Source organism: Sesamum indicum, linkage group LG3, assembly GCF_026168435.1.
Source record: "Sesamum indicum cultivar Baizhima isolate 11 linkage group LG3, ASM2616843v1, whole genome shotgun sequence".
NCBI classification, from domain to species: Eukaryota; Viridiplantae; Streptophyta; class Magnoliopsida; order Lamiales; family Pedaliaceae; genus Sesamum; species Sesamum indicum.
In genome coordinates this window covers 18495428-18509785 of record NC_142659.1, presented here as the reverse complement: position 1 = coordinate 18509785, position 14358 = coordinate 18495428, and the positions used below count along the sequence as shown (strand labels likewise).

Genomic DNA, 14358 nt, shown 5'->3' with positions numbered 1-14358 from the left:
TGTCCTCTTCTTTCCTTTTACACGATGAAGAGTTCACTACAAAAATATATATATATATATATATATATATATTTTGTAATAACAGCCAAGTTATTAACTTGGAACAACTTTTGATGGTTGTAACGGTTTTTGTAACAGCACACCCTACAGCAACGTTTTTGGGGGTTATAAAATATTTGATACTGGTAGAAAATACATTTAGACCTATTTTTGGAACAGCAAAATCAAATTTTATTTAATTATTATTGGAATGGCCTATGTAATACTTTTTTAGATATGATTGTGCTTGGATGTTGGATCTGTTGTTGGAATATTTTTTGTAACTGCTTTACATTATGTTGTAATGATTATTGTAATGAGTTCTGTACTTCTCTTTGCGACAGCTCTTTGTAGCTCCATTTGTGTATGTTGATTTTAGTTTTGCGTCTTCATTTGTTACTATTTTTTATGCTTTAGTAAAACTTCTTGGATGGTTTTTTTCAAAATTAATACTATCTTTTACAGTTGTCTTTGTAATGGCTTCATGATTCTGCGACAGCAACTCTTATTCCAAAAGTCGTTACAAAAGTAATGACAAATTTTTTTATAATATTTAATTGTATTTAATTTATTTTAATATTTATTTTTATAAAAATATATTATTGATTTTTTGTTATATCTAGGTAGTTTTAATTTCTTAAATGTGCAATATCATACAAAAAAACATATAATATAACAAGAAAATTAAAGTAATTTAATTACAAAAATAAAATATTATTTAAAGATTATATTTATACAAATAAAGATCCTAACCTAAATCTAAATCAACACCCCCTTCGAACGTGGGTTCGTCATCATAGCCGTCAGGTACCAAGATATCAGTTGGAGCTTCGGGCACTGGAGGATCGGCCTAAGTGGGATCCACCCTCTGTATCCATTTCTCAAGCCTCGCTACCCGTGGTGGGAGTGCTGGGTGCATACACACCAACAACGGGAGGAGAATTGGGAGAGCCACAACCGCGTGCACGACCACGACCCTAAACGCGACCTCATCCTAAAGGAGGCGGAGCATCGATAGTCATAGATCTAAAATTTATAAAAAAAATATTAAAATAATCATCGATTGTCCAAAATTACCTGAAATTTGTATTAAATTTTAAAGTCACAAAAATATTCCTAAAAATATAGATTTTAAAGTCCAAAAATTTTAAATTTTAATGAAAGTTCCTAAAAATTTCATTAAATTCCATGGTTATCTAAAATTGCATAATTTTAAATTTCTAATATGCATAATTTTCCTAAAAATTTTATTACGGTCCAATTTTTTTCTAAAACTTGCATTAAGGTCCAATTTTTTTCTAAAATTACATTAAGGTCCAATTTTTTTCTAAAATTACATTAAGGTCCATGTTCTCCTAAAATACATAATTTTCCTAAAAATTGCATTCAGTTCCAAATTTTCCTAAAAATTGCATTCAGGTTTAATATTTTTCTAAAAATTGCATTAAGATCCAAGGTTTTCCTAAAATTACAAGGTTTATTTTTTCCTAAAATGCACAATTTTCCTAAATGTTACATTCAGGTCCAATTTTTTTCTAAAAATTGGATTCAAGTCCAAGTTTTTCCTAAAAATTGCATCAAGGTTCAATTTTTTTCTAAAATTACATTAAAGCCTATTTTTTTAATAATTGAAAAAATGGTTTTCCTAAAATTACAAGGTTTATTTTTTCCTAAAATGCACAATTTTCCTAAATGTTACATTCAGGTCCAATTTTTTTCTAAAAATTGGATGCAAGTCCAAGTTTTTCCTAAAAATTGCATCAAGGTTCCATTTTTTTCTAAAATTACATTAAAGCCTATTTTTTTAATAATTGAAAAAATTTCAAACATTACAGAAATTTATAATTGCAGAAATTACATAACATAATTCTTTTTACATATTTTTTAAAAACGAAATTTACAAAAATTTAAAAAGAATTATGAAAAATATTAAAAATTATAGAAAATGATAAAAAATTTTAAAATTACAAAAAACTTTTAAATATTTTTAAAATTAAAAAAAATTATTTGAATTTTTTAAAATTATAAAAATGTATTAAAATTTTATAAAGTTACAGAAAACGTGAAAAAAATTATAAAAATTATAATAATAACAAAAATGTTTTTAAAAATTACAAAAGCTGTGTTTCTTTGTCCACTTGTGGTCGCTACGATAGCCGGAAGGGAGTGTCAACAATTGTTTAACTGCAGGACTGATGTTTGCAACCCAATCACTGATCTACTGTCCTGTTTGCCTCAAACGTGCAACCTTATATTCCAAACTGTTCTTTGTGAAGGCGTTTTTTTTCCTTCGGTGGGGATGGTTCTCAAGGAGAAACTTTTTGTGGCAGTCAAAGTAGCACGCATTCCTACCATGCTACAGATAGAATACCCGTGTGTCATCCATACAACTGGACAACCCATAATACTGGCAGTACCTCACCCAAACGCCATCCCACAGGCAGGTAGGTCATTCACAGTCCACATCAATGCCGCCCGTAAAATATATGCCTTGTTCATGGCATTGTCGTACTTTCGAACACCCACATGCCACAACTGCAACAGCTCTTCGATCAAAGGTTCCAAATACACATCGATCAGATGCTTCGAATTAGAAGGGCCATGGATCACCATTGTAAGAAAAATGTCGTCCTCACAATGGTCTCACTCCCGCGTCAGCTGGTACCTAATGTCTTCACAAAACTTGCATTATTCCAAATTGATATCGTCCTTCCAGTACAACATGCAGTCATTCTTACACGCATCAATCTTCTCAATGAGTAAATCCAAATCCTTTATCAACTTCTTTGTACTGTAATAATCTTTCAGTAGGGTGTGACCGAGGGGCAATATTTTGCTAGTCCACTGCGATATTCGATCATATGATCGCTCAAAAATACAGTCGTCCGTCTTGATATTCACTAACTTAACAACAAATACCAATTGAGATTGGGTGCAACCATTCCAATGGCTGGTCGCCAGCATGCACTACATCGTAAAAACGATCTGCCCCACTGTCATAATAATATGAATTAGGACATGCATCAATAAGACAGGACCCCGTACCATCATGAGAAGAAAAAAAATAACTCGGCTTGGCTGCACCAAAAACCATCCTTTACGCCCAATCCATCTGTTATTCATCATCCTAGTGTGAATAATTACCCTCCTCATAAGCAGCTGGGGTTTGCTCCTTCAGCACTGGAGGGGCAGTCGCAACATCAAAGTACTCCTGCACCCTATCCTCGTCATGCGAAGTCCAATTATAATATTCTGGCATAAACCCTCGTATACACAAGTGATATTTATTGTCGGGTGTTATGAACTTTGTGTTTTTATACTTTCGACAAGGGCACCTAATTTTGTCTCCATCCATATGTCCACGCTGACACTTGACCCATTCTATGAAAGTCTTAACCACATCCTCAAACTCCGGTATAAGACTTGTCCTCCTCGGGAGGTTCTTATCATGCATTCATCTCCTCAGTTGTCGTAACATAATGATATATATCGCATATTTACACGTATATATATAATTATATAATTCGACCTATAAATTTATAAATATTACATTACACTAATTAAGAATAGATAACATATAAGATAAAAAAATCATAAAACTAAAATAAGTAAATCATATTTAATTTAATTAATACAAAAGGCTAAAATTAGTCGTTGTTACCTAATCAACCAACTCAAGAGATTAGCAGTTGACGGAAATCAATCTACCTGATCAAGTGTATATACAAAAAAATCTGAGAGTTGTTGAGAGTATGTGTGTTATAAGCAATTCTACAATAAATAAATGTAATAAAAACAACTTGCAACATACATATATATAAGCTATCTTGTACCGGCAATTGTAACAGTCTTGGAACGAAAAATATAGCCGTTGAAATATAACAGTTAAAAAGTGTAGCCATTATAATGTCTGCACTTGGAACAACTTTTGTAATACACGTGTGCAAAAACAACCATCCATATTCCCATGGTTTTTGTAACAAACCAACATAGCATTTCTTGCGATTTTTTACAAGGCTATTGTAACCGCATTACATTTTTTTTTTATTAGCCGTGCCAAAAACTATATGAAAATAGTAATGGCCGAAAATAATTATCGAGTTTTGTAACGGTCTTCTTATTTCAAAATTTTGTACCAGGCTTTCGTACATTGTTTGTAATGGCTGACATTATAAGAAATGTTGGACGTCGCTAATTTAAAAAACAATCACAAAAACCATTACTAATTGTAACTGCCTTTATGTTGTAATGGCTTTTTGTAATCTGTCCACATTGTTACGGCTGTTTAAACGGTTTTGGCCATTATAACTTCATGAAATTAATGTTATCTCCAACATAACGTTAGCGTAACTTATCCATTAAAATGTTATACCAAAAACCGTTCATATTTGAACGGCCTTATGACCGTTACAAACTCACCGTCACAAATCCCACATTTTTTTGTAGTGATTTCTCAATAATAGATGGATATTTATACATCTTTATTTATCAAGGTTAAAGATTCTATCAAGTATTGAAGAAATACGAATAAATTATGCAAAAAAAGCTTAAATTATAATTTTAAATAATTATCTCTAAATACTATCTTCGGTCTATATATATATTGTTTATTTGTTGAATATTTACATATGTAGCAAAAGGACTTCAAGTTTTTGAATTCAAGAAATTATTGACAAAATGAGCTGAAACCAAACTCAACTCTTCCATTTACACAAAAATAGGGCAAAAACTTAGGAAAATGTTTAACAAATTTTTAGAAGATCAATTTCTTTGTTCTACTTTTTCACTATTTTTCATGAACTCGAGATGTAATAGTATTTTTAATTGATCTTCAAAAAAAAAAAAGGTAATTATTGATTAAATATAATAAAGCATTTGGACTTATCCAATTATTGTAAAAACATGAAATCAAGAGGAGTAAATAAAAGCATGAATAGTGAGATGTGTGCATAATTACCTTAAGTAACAATAACAAAATATAAAGCAAAACTGTGTAGAAGAATGCATAGTGAAAATAAAATAATATTTTTCATTCTATTTTAACTATTAAAATTGCTATACTATAAGTTGTATATTTTTATTCATGATGCAATCAATAATAATGATTTGGGTTTAAAATTAGAATTCGCATTGTTCACCTCAAAGAGGACTACAAATTTGTAAGGATAACTTATACCTATTCTGCTTTGCGCTTTCAGCTACAAGGAACTAAGATAAAGCAGTTAAGTCTGAAGTGTCCGAAAAGCATCTGTTCAGGTACCAAGAAAGTCTTGCAAAACTTACAAGTTCAAATCCTGATGACTTCAACCAAAAAGCTAGAGTTTCATGCTAATCCTAGGCTGCTGCTATATTGAGGATTCAGTTTCATTTCCATGCCCCGACTTTTCAGCCTCGTCTACAATTTTCAAGTTGCCAAGTGGTGGCTTATCAAAAGGAAGGGGCAAGACTGCAAACTTTGAGGGATGATCGTACTTACATGCAGGACCAAACTTGCAAATGCCATAACGGTGATAATGCGTGCATATGGGCTGATCCTGCATTATCACGAGGGATTAAGAGAAACTCACATGAGAATTATCAAGGTCGAGAATTTTATGCCAGGTAAAGAATGTTTGAGAGCGTCATGTAACCATAGATGATTCTGTCTTGAAGATTGATTATAGTAGAAGAAATGTGAAAAATGTATACAAAAAAGAAAATATTTCAAAGTGAAATTAGATTATAAAAGATTCAGAGAGCTGCATGTGTACATACTAAAATAGAACATTTCAACTGGATGTAGATGGGTTAATTTAAGAAAGGAAAGTTGAGCAACATCTTAAAAGCAAAAGGAATCATAAACAGTTCCGTGGACGCAAACTTACAGGTCTAAGTGGCAGGCCTTTGTCATTGAGAGCGAAAGTGTTTGCCTTAGGCTTGGGGTTACGGTTCTTTGGGTGGTGAAATTTGCAATTAGACTTGAATTTGCAATCTCCAGTTTTTAAAAAGAAGGTGCATTCTGGTTCACCAGGACGTTCGGGATGCTCTTGGACCGCCATATCATGTTGGTGTTGCGATGGGAAGTTAATCTCAGTTGGTAGATTGTTCATGGCAAATGCTGGAGGTGTAGGCAGGCTCCTCTCTGATGTCGGGTAGGCTGTGCCCTACATAAGTAGAACAAACAGATGAGAAAACTGATTAAGCACAGGAGAAGAGGCATTTAATTTTATCTAATGTCTCGTGAATTTTGAGGAAAAAGAACAATTCTTAGTCACCGAACCATGCCTCAAGTAAAGCTGAGGCAGTTTTAATCTTCTGTAATACAAGGTGTCTCATCTTCCGTTTCACCTACCAATGCATGACGAGAATGCATACAGAGAGAGAATTTTCAATTTTTCTCCCCTTATTACAGACCACCACTTATCCAAGTATGGTTCATTGATGTAACAGAAGATAGTATATGCTGGAGAGAATGTGGAGTGCACAAGAGAGAGAAACTCAGGGGTGTTTAACCGTACTGCAGAACCAGCCAAACCAACCAAGCAAACCCAAGCTTCATTACAGTTGCTGAGACAGCAAAATAATGAGTTGGTCTCAAGTTTAACTACAAATCACAGTCGGACATGGTTTAAGTAGTTTCAAACAGCACACTGAACCTCAAGAGGTGGCTTGTATGTTATAACACATCAAGCTATGATACAAAACTAAAATTATATTAATAAGAACACAACATTATTTTCTTTGAAAAACAGAAACTAGTCTTTCTTTACACCATCCGCGGTTCATCTCAAGTTTATATTGCCTATCTTTTAGTTGACTGATTAGTTATTTTTTGAGACCAGATGTTTATTTGTGATCAATTCTTATTCTTTTATATGCTTAAGAAATACATTTCATTAACCTTAACATTAGACATATGATAGAAAAACATCATTACAGAAGCAACACCCTTAGATCAATTATAGTTTATGGTAATATGCCAAAGAAACTGTTTTCTTATATTTTATCTCCATTACATATTAAATTTATGTATGTTATAAATCTGATATTACTTAAAAATGTCATTACTACCTATATTCTATTTTACATGTCAAGTCTAACAAACTAACTCAAAGTTTATGAAAAAGATCATCATTTCGCAATATTATAGATGCATATAAAATTTTGTTATCCTACGGTTCATTATAAAAACCGCAAAAGTCCCGCGGCTAGAAAGCCACAAAGTACAGTTTTTAGTGATGAGTGAATCAATTGGGCAAGATAAATTCAAAACAACAAATGTGGGACTGGCCAAAAGGTAAGCAAAACTACCTCGATATTCATCATGAACACTCCTCTAGATACGAATAACAAAAGAGATCACTTTAAACTAAACATGCAATTCTTCTGATCAAATCTCGATTTTATACATTCACTATCATTTCGTGCCATATGCTGTCCGTGAAGGGTTAAATAAGTATCAGCATTTATTGACAAGACTTGCAGTTATAACACATGTTTTCAAATATTCCAAAAGCATTCATCAAAACTATATTCCAAAATAAGTGTTGTGGTCAGGAAGTTCCAGGCTACGTAACCTGCTAAGAATCAAAACCAAATCAGAATGGGCTCGATCTAAAGCATTAATTTACATAGCAGATTAGTTTATTTAATTAAATTGATTAGGAAGATCTCTCCCATATTGTACCTCTCACATGTCTATTACAACCTACATATATAATAAGGATAAGATGAAATTGTAGTAATAATGATATAAGAGAGAATAAAAATGATCAAGTCATTTGGGAAATATCTTGTGAACGTAGGCCAAATGGTCGAACCACATAAACTAGCCCAATATCCATCATGAACACTCCTCTAGATACGAATAACAAAAGAGGTCACTTTAAACTAAACATGCAATTCATCTGATGAAATCTCGATTTTATACATTCACTATCATTTCGTGCCATATGCTGTCCATGATAGAGTTAAATAAGTATCAGCATTTATTGACAAGACTTGCAGTTATAACACATGTTTTCAAATATTCCTAAAGCATTCATCAAAACTATATTCCAAAATAAGTGTTGTGGTCAGGAAGTTCCAGGCCATGTAACTTGCTAAGAATCAAAACCAAATCAGAATGGGCTCGATCTAAAGCATTAATTTAGATAGCAGATTAGTTTATTTATTTAAATTGATTAGGAAGATCTCTTCCATATTGTACCTCTCACATGTCTACTACAACCTACATATATACATAAGCCGATATTGTAGTAGCAATGATATAAGAGAGAATAAATGATCAAGTCATTTGGGAAATATCTTGTGAACGTAGGCCAAATGGTCGAACCACATAATCCTTATTTTCTTCTTCTCTCTTTACATATCTAAAATTTGACATAACTCTTCAGGGTGCATGCATCAAGCACTTGTAACGATGTTAGAAGTTGCAAAATTAATCACAGCAGGATTCCAAACTGTTACATAGTAAACAATTCTGAAATGGACATTGAGGTTTGTAAATTTGTAACTTAACCAGATGACCTTTACATGGAAAAAGCCTCACTTGACCAAAGCAGAACTGAAAGAAGTCACTTTAACTGAGATGATGTAACTAAAAAATCCTAGCTAATACAAATTCTTATGCCACTTAAAACTTGCTTATTAACGGGTCTCACATTTTAGACGAAATTGCAGGAAATAACAATAGAAAAATGGTTGAAAAACAATATAAACATATACATGCATAGGCAAGCACAAAAATACATGCACACAAAGGATGGAAAAGAATAAGGACCACGAGTAAGATTAAAATATTCAGAAGAGCGGAAATTTACTTAAGTAATCACTAGTGTGAAACTTAGATCTACTCAATTACAAAATTTATTAGCTTTGTCACTCGATAAAGAAATTAGATTAGTATGGGACGCACGTCATCAGGAAGGGGATGCAGGTCACACCGTGAACCACTTCAGCAAGTTTTATACAGACAAAAATCTAAGAAAATTATTTCAAGAAGAATCTCCGGAATCCCAGCGCGATTTTATGTCCAGTCCTTCCTCTCCCCTCCAGGAGAAGAAAAAGAAATGACAAAAAAAGAAACACCCGAAAATCAAAAGAGAAGTAGATAGTATCCCCAAACCATTGCTCGTATTATCACGTAGCACTGGGGAATCAGATCAAAATCTGTCCCACCTAGATAGTGGGAGGCTAGTTGAAATGCTCTACACAAGGCGTCAAGAAGGTATTGACAATCTTCCTTTCTATATATTTTAACTATCTTAGAACGATGCTGCCCTTTAGAATTCAATCAAACAAAATCTCCTAATCCCCCAACCCCTGCCATCCCACAGAGTAGGATAAAAATAGCGAGAGAGGGCGAACGACAGTTAGATTACAGACCCTCTACCCACCAAAAGAATGTAATCATGACTATCTTGGAATCTTTTTCAGGACACAAACACATAAGTTTGAGAAAACATGTTTCAATGACTGCAACTGTATAACCTTAAAGGACAATAAAACAAGTATAATATTGAAAACACAAGGTAGTGTGCGACACTCCTATGAGTTATTACCTGATACCCATTCCACTCTGGATTTGGTCTAGGGGCACCCTGGGTTGGAGGATAAATTACTGGTACAAATGGAGAAGTACTGGTAAATGCCCCTGAAGCAGACCACGGAGAGAGGGATGACGAGGAAACAACTTGTGATGGAAGAGATCTATCATTGCCATATCCAGAAGGGGAGCCACCTCCAGCCACTGTTTTAGGTTCGGGATGATGAAACCTGCAGTTGGCCCCGTACTTGCAAGAACCGGTGCGCATGTAGTAGGGGCACTCTTTTTCTCCCTGTGATGAATATCACCTTTAGTGGGTTGGCAACATTAACAGACTGAAAAACAATAAAACAATTTTTGGATTATGAGAACTACTCAAAGCTACGCTTGGTTTTGTCCAAAAGTTCTCCAATATTTTATATTTTCGTAAAATATCAGATAGAAAAAAGAGAAAGTCAAAATGAACAGCAATATACAGCTATTTGAAGAGTTGGATTTCCATATAATGTGTCTAGTTGCATGAAACTGAATATGCATAGATAAAATAAATTAGATTCCCCCTTAAAAGTGTGCAACAATCCATGACCTCGAGATGTTTTGGTCAATCAAAACTCATTTTTTTAGTTTGATTTGAATGGAGAACATCTTTTACAAAATTGAATTGAATCAGCCCAAATCAGAATATATAAAACAAAAACTCAAATTATAGAGAGAGGTTATACCGGTCGAATTGGCAGTCCTAAAAAGTTATATTCCGGAATATGAGATGTGGAGCTTTTGTCTGAACCATGAGAGTAGTTACAATCCTTTCCATATCTGCATCCCCCTGATGTCAAGTAATACTGCAAAAAACTCAAGTAAACTGCTACATCAGATAAACAGCAAACAGTACAATGGTTAAGCTCAAATGCACATATTAGCAAACTAAAAAGATGAAGGAAAACAAATATCAAGGATAGAACACATTGATATGTCTGAGGAAGCAATACACACAGAGAGGGAAGTGTGAAGAGCAAAAGAGAAGCTCCGAATTATCACAGCATATCTTACACTCATATACCTAGAAGATATTGAGGAGCAAATTTGTAGCAAATAAATTTCAAAATTCTGGTACATAGTAACAAATTATCAGCTATGAGGACTTAAGACAACCCCTAATCATAAAGCATATAAGCTGATGATGAAAAAAAGAACAAAGTAATCACCTTGCATTCAGTCTGCCCTGTCTTTTCAAAGTTCTCTTCCCTGTTCATCGCTTTCTCTTTAACACCCTGCAAAATAAAATTCATATCGGGAGGAAAGAGCTTGTACAGGTGATAAACCCAAAGTAAGTCTAGGATACAAAGTAACAAGATATAATAGAATTGATAAAATTGGCATGAAACCTTATAACCAATGAGACAAAATCACCTTTTCTAGTAACAAAAACCTACTTCTAAAATGTGATGTTGGTAACATATGGCAACTTGCACACTGTGGACTCCTTGATAAACAAGTAATAACCATGTACCATTAACCATATTTTAGGGATGGAAGAAAAAAAAACATTAATAAAAGAAAAAGTAAAATGCATTATGCATCAAACGATTGATGAATCCAAAATATGTGCACTATACTTTGAACTACCAAACCATCAGCCATCACAAACTCCTCCAAGCATCCAACCATTAATTGTAACTTGTATACGGAGTAACACCAATTAAAAGCAACAATCTGATCAAAATATCTCCTGGTTATGACATCTTTCATTAGCAAAAGGGAATATTTTTACTGGCAAAAATGGGCAGTGAAATATTGAGAGACAAAGATACGATTTCCTGGATGGGAAAAACCTATCCCGTTGTAAAGAAAATTAAGTCCTCATCAATCAAATGACTTCCACGAATGACGAAACAGATCGTATACACACAGCACGATTGTAATCTAGATTATCAATGTCTTCAGATACAATCCAAGTGTTCCCTTATTTTCTTTATAATTCAATCATTAAATGTGCTTTTCGTTCATTAAAGCTCGCATCTTTAAGCCAACCATAAAACTTCAACTGACCAAACAATATCAATACAGCATAAGCAATTCCCTAAACCATTAACAGCAACTTCGGATCAGTCCAATGAACAAAATCAGACGAAACATTGAGAGACCAACTTCAAATCTATAAAGTTCCATGCCTCTATGCAGAAATACTCGCTAGCTACTTCAGATCAGCGAAATGACCAAAATACATGCGCAACAGGCTATTAAAACATTAACAAACCAATTTCAGATCTATAAATTTTCATGTCCTTATGCACAAAATACACATTATACACACAACCACCTAAGTATGCAGACATACCTGATTTTTTCTCCTAGGTGGGTGATTAAATTTGCAATTCAATCCAAATTTACAAGACCCAAATTTCATATAATATGCGCAATCCTCCGCATCAGGTCGCATTGGATAGTTAGTCCTCCTTCGGTGATTGCTATTATTATGTCTCCCCAGCATCGTCACAGCCTGCCCCGACTGCCCATCTACATTCCCCTCATCCTCGTCATCGCCCTCCTCATTCTGGTTTTCTTCTTCAACGCTCTCTGCATCTTTGTCATCCTTGTCTTCATCAATATGATCGCTTTTTGTCATTCTCGCATCATTCCTGTCCTCCCCGCCCTCATTCTCTTTGTCAACAGGCTCTGCATCTTTTCCATCCTTTTCTTCATCAATATCCTTTTTAACTACTTCCACATCGCTCCGTGCCTCGGTAACATGAATGGCCTCTAATTTCTCACACACTGCCTCGATTTCAGCCTGCACAACGGTAAGCTGAAGTAGCTCTCTTTGAATAGAGTTCCCCAACTCCTCCTCCTGAAATGCGGTGCCAATTTCCTTCAGCACCCCATCAGCCGCACCCTCGGTCGGTGAAGCATTCCCTGCGTCAGAGGCATTTTGTGATGAGCAAGAAGAAGGCTGGAACTTGATATCCTGATCGCTGGTTATGGGATCAGATGGCGGCGTATGAGAGATCAAAAGCCCCAATCCTTGTTTCTCAATTGGGGGTTTATCAGAGGTTGATGATGACACTGGTGATTCAGCCATTTTGCTCCCAGCACATTTCAAATCCAAATAAACCCACCCTTAATTCTTCTGACCACTACAATATACCTGGGTGGTTTTAAAGGCTTACAAAATGATTGAGGGTGTGTGTGAAATGGTTATTTACTGAGAGAGAGCTTCCGAGTTTCGGCGTGTGAGACACACACACACAGAGAGAGAGAGAGAGAGTAATTTCTCACTCTTGATTGCTAAATGCTCATCTGACCTACATCGCCTTCAATTCTAATGAATTATAAAAATGGGCAAAGGGTTAAAACTATGAATTAGGTTGAAAGTTGAAACTCCAAGGCCTAATGGTTGGCATTTATAATACCATATCAAATATTGAAATAGGAGGGTAACATGCATGCTCTACTATTTCTATGATTCTTGCTTTCTATATAATCAAGAATTGTGTAATCACTTCAATAAGATTGGGTCTTCAATCATATTCCAGAAAGTTTGATAAATTAAAAGGGTTGTATTATAATTTGGTTTGCCCAATTCATGTAAGAGTCTGCCATATTTGTTGTGTTTAAAGATTGTTGGGCTTGTGTGTTAAGTTGGGGTGTTGGGGAACAGGAGATTTGGGTCCATTAAGTGGTCTATGTTATAGATAAGTAGATTTCAGGTATTTTCTTCTCGACTTGTGAGTAATTCATAAGTAGGTGGAGTAATTCGTTGTGGGCGTGTTCTAGTTTTCTTGCCTTTTATATGTTTTAGTTGGTTGGAAGATTTAGTGCCCATCATTCATATATACATACATGCTGTCCACTCTAATGCTCTTCGTTTTAGTGTTGGTGAGTTGGGGCTTCTGATTAAAGTGTTGTTGCATTCATGGAGATGGTTGTGGGCACGAATGAAATTTAGGATTTGTCGCTTCAAGAACTTTAACAAAAAGTAGGGTTTTTTTCTTTTTTTTTTTTGAATAGTAGCCCAAGTCTAGTTGAGGGTGATCTTGAATAGTCACACACAGATCACCAGGGAGATAGAGGAACTAATTTGAAATTAATTTCGATAGAAGTAAATAATTGGATTATTTACTATTGGATAATCCGATGGATGAAAGGCCCAAGATTAAATTAATTGAATCAATTCAATTGGGCTTATCTTGAATAGTAAATTGAATTCATTAATTATGAGCATTTGAGCTTATATCTATAATTGGATTAAATGACAACAGCCCTAATTTAGTTGGATTTTTTTTAAATTGGATTTAATCAAAATTCATTGGACCTTTGGACTTATTTTAATTTATTTAAAACGTAACCCGATTCGCTAAATTAGGGCCAATGAGTTAGGAGTTGAGTTGCAAGTTAGGAAGGGAGGAGTTGGACTCCTCTCTAATTAGGAATAAGAGGTGACCGAATTGCACCTTCCATTGGCCACAAATAGTGGCCCTTCCATATGGTATGATTTGATCATACGGGAGCTTGATTAAGGGGATTGAGTGGATTATACTTGGACACATTTTCACTCTCCCATTCAAGCTATACAAAAGCACCATAAACTCTCCCTCACTCTACTCACTCTCGGCCGCCCTCTCTCTCCCCGATAGTGTTCATAGTGTTTCACAAATCGAGTTTGGTAAAAGAGAATACATTAAGGGAGTGTTTGCGAAACTTCTACTTCTAGAGAAGTGGTTTTAGTAGAGAAAGTTGAAAATTATAGCAGAATAAAAAATAGATAGTGTTTGTAAAAAAAGTAAAAAACAGAT

At 34.4% G+C, this 14358-nt stretch overlaps 1 protein-coding gene across 2 annotated transcripts; it reads right to left on the bottom strand.

The window, feature by feature from the left end:
• Positions 1 to 5126: 5126 nt before the first annotated feature.
• LOC105158022 (zinc finger CCCH domain-containing protein 67) lies at positions 5127 to 12969 on the bottom strand. Of its 2 annotated transcripts, XM_011074623.3 has the most exons (7): positions 11904 to 12969; positions 10771 to 10836; positions 10288 to 10407; positions 9582 to 9857; positions 5904 to 6182; positions 5516 to 5573; positions 5127 to 5434 (listed from the first exon to the last, which is right to left on the bottom strand). In XM_011074623.3, exons 1-7 carry the CDS (start codon positions 12642 to 12644, stop codon positions 5385 to 5387), a joined length of 1590 nt encoding a protein of 529 aa, XP_011072925.1. In that variant the 5' UTR covers positions 12645 to 12969; the 3' UTR covers positions 5127 to 5384. The 2 variants fall into 2 exon arrangements, with proteins under 2 accessions (XP_011072925.1, XP_011072924.1); XM_011074622.3 differs by having other exon boundaries at positions 5127 to 5573; positions 11904 to 12965.
• Positions 12970 to 14358: the final 1389 nt, after the last annotated feature.

Bases quoted from the DNA above. Each gene is read 5' to 3' on its own strand.
- LOC105158022 (XM_011074622.3), bottom strand. From the start codon at position 12,644: ATGGCTGAATCACCAGTGTCATCATCAACCTCTGATAAACCCCCAATT. The intron at 6,183-9,581 runs GTAATAACTCAT...CTACTTATGTAG, and splicing joins CAGAGTGGAATGGGTATCAG to GGCACAGCCTACCCGACATC. The intron at 5,574-5,903 runs GTAAGTTTGCGT...GTGATAATGCAG, and splicing joins AAGGCCTGCCACTTAGACCT to GATCAGCCCATATGCACGCA.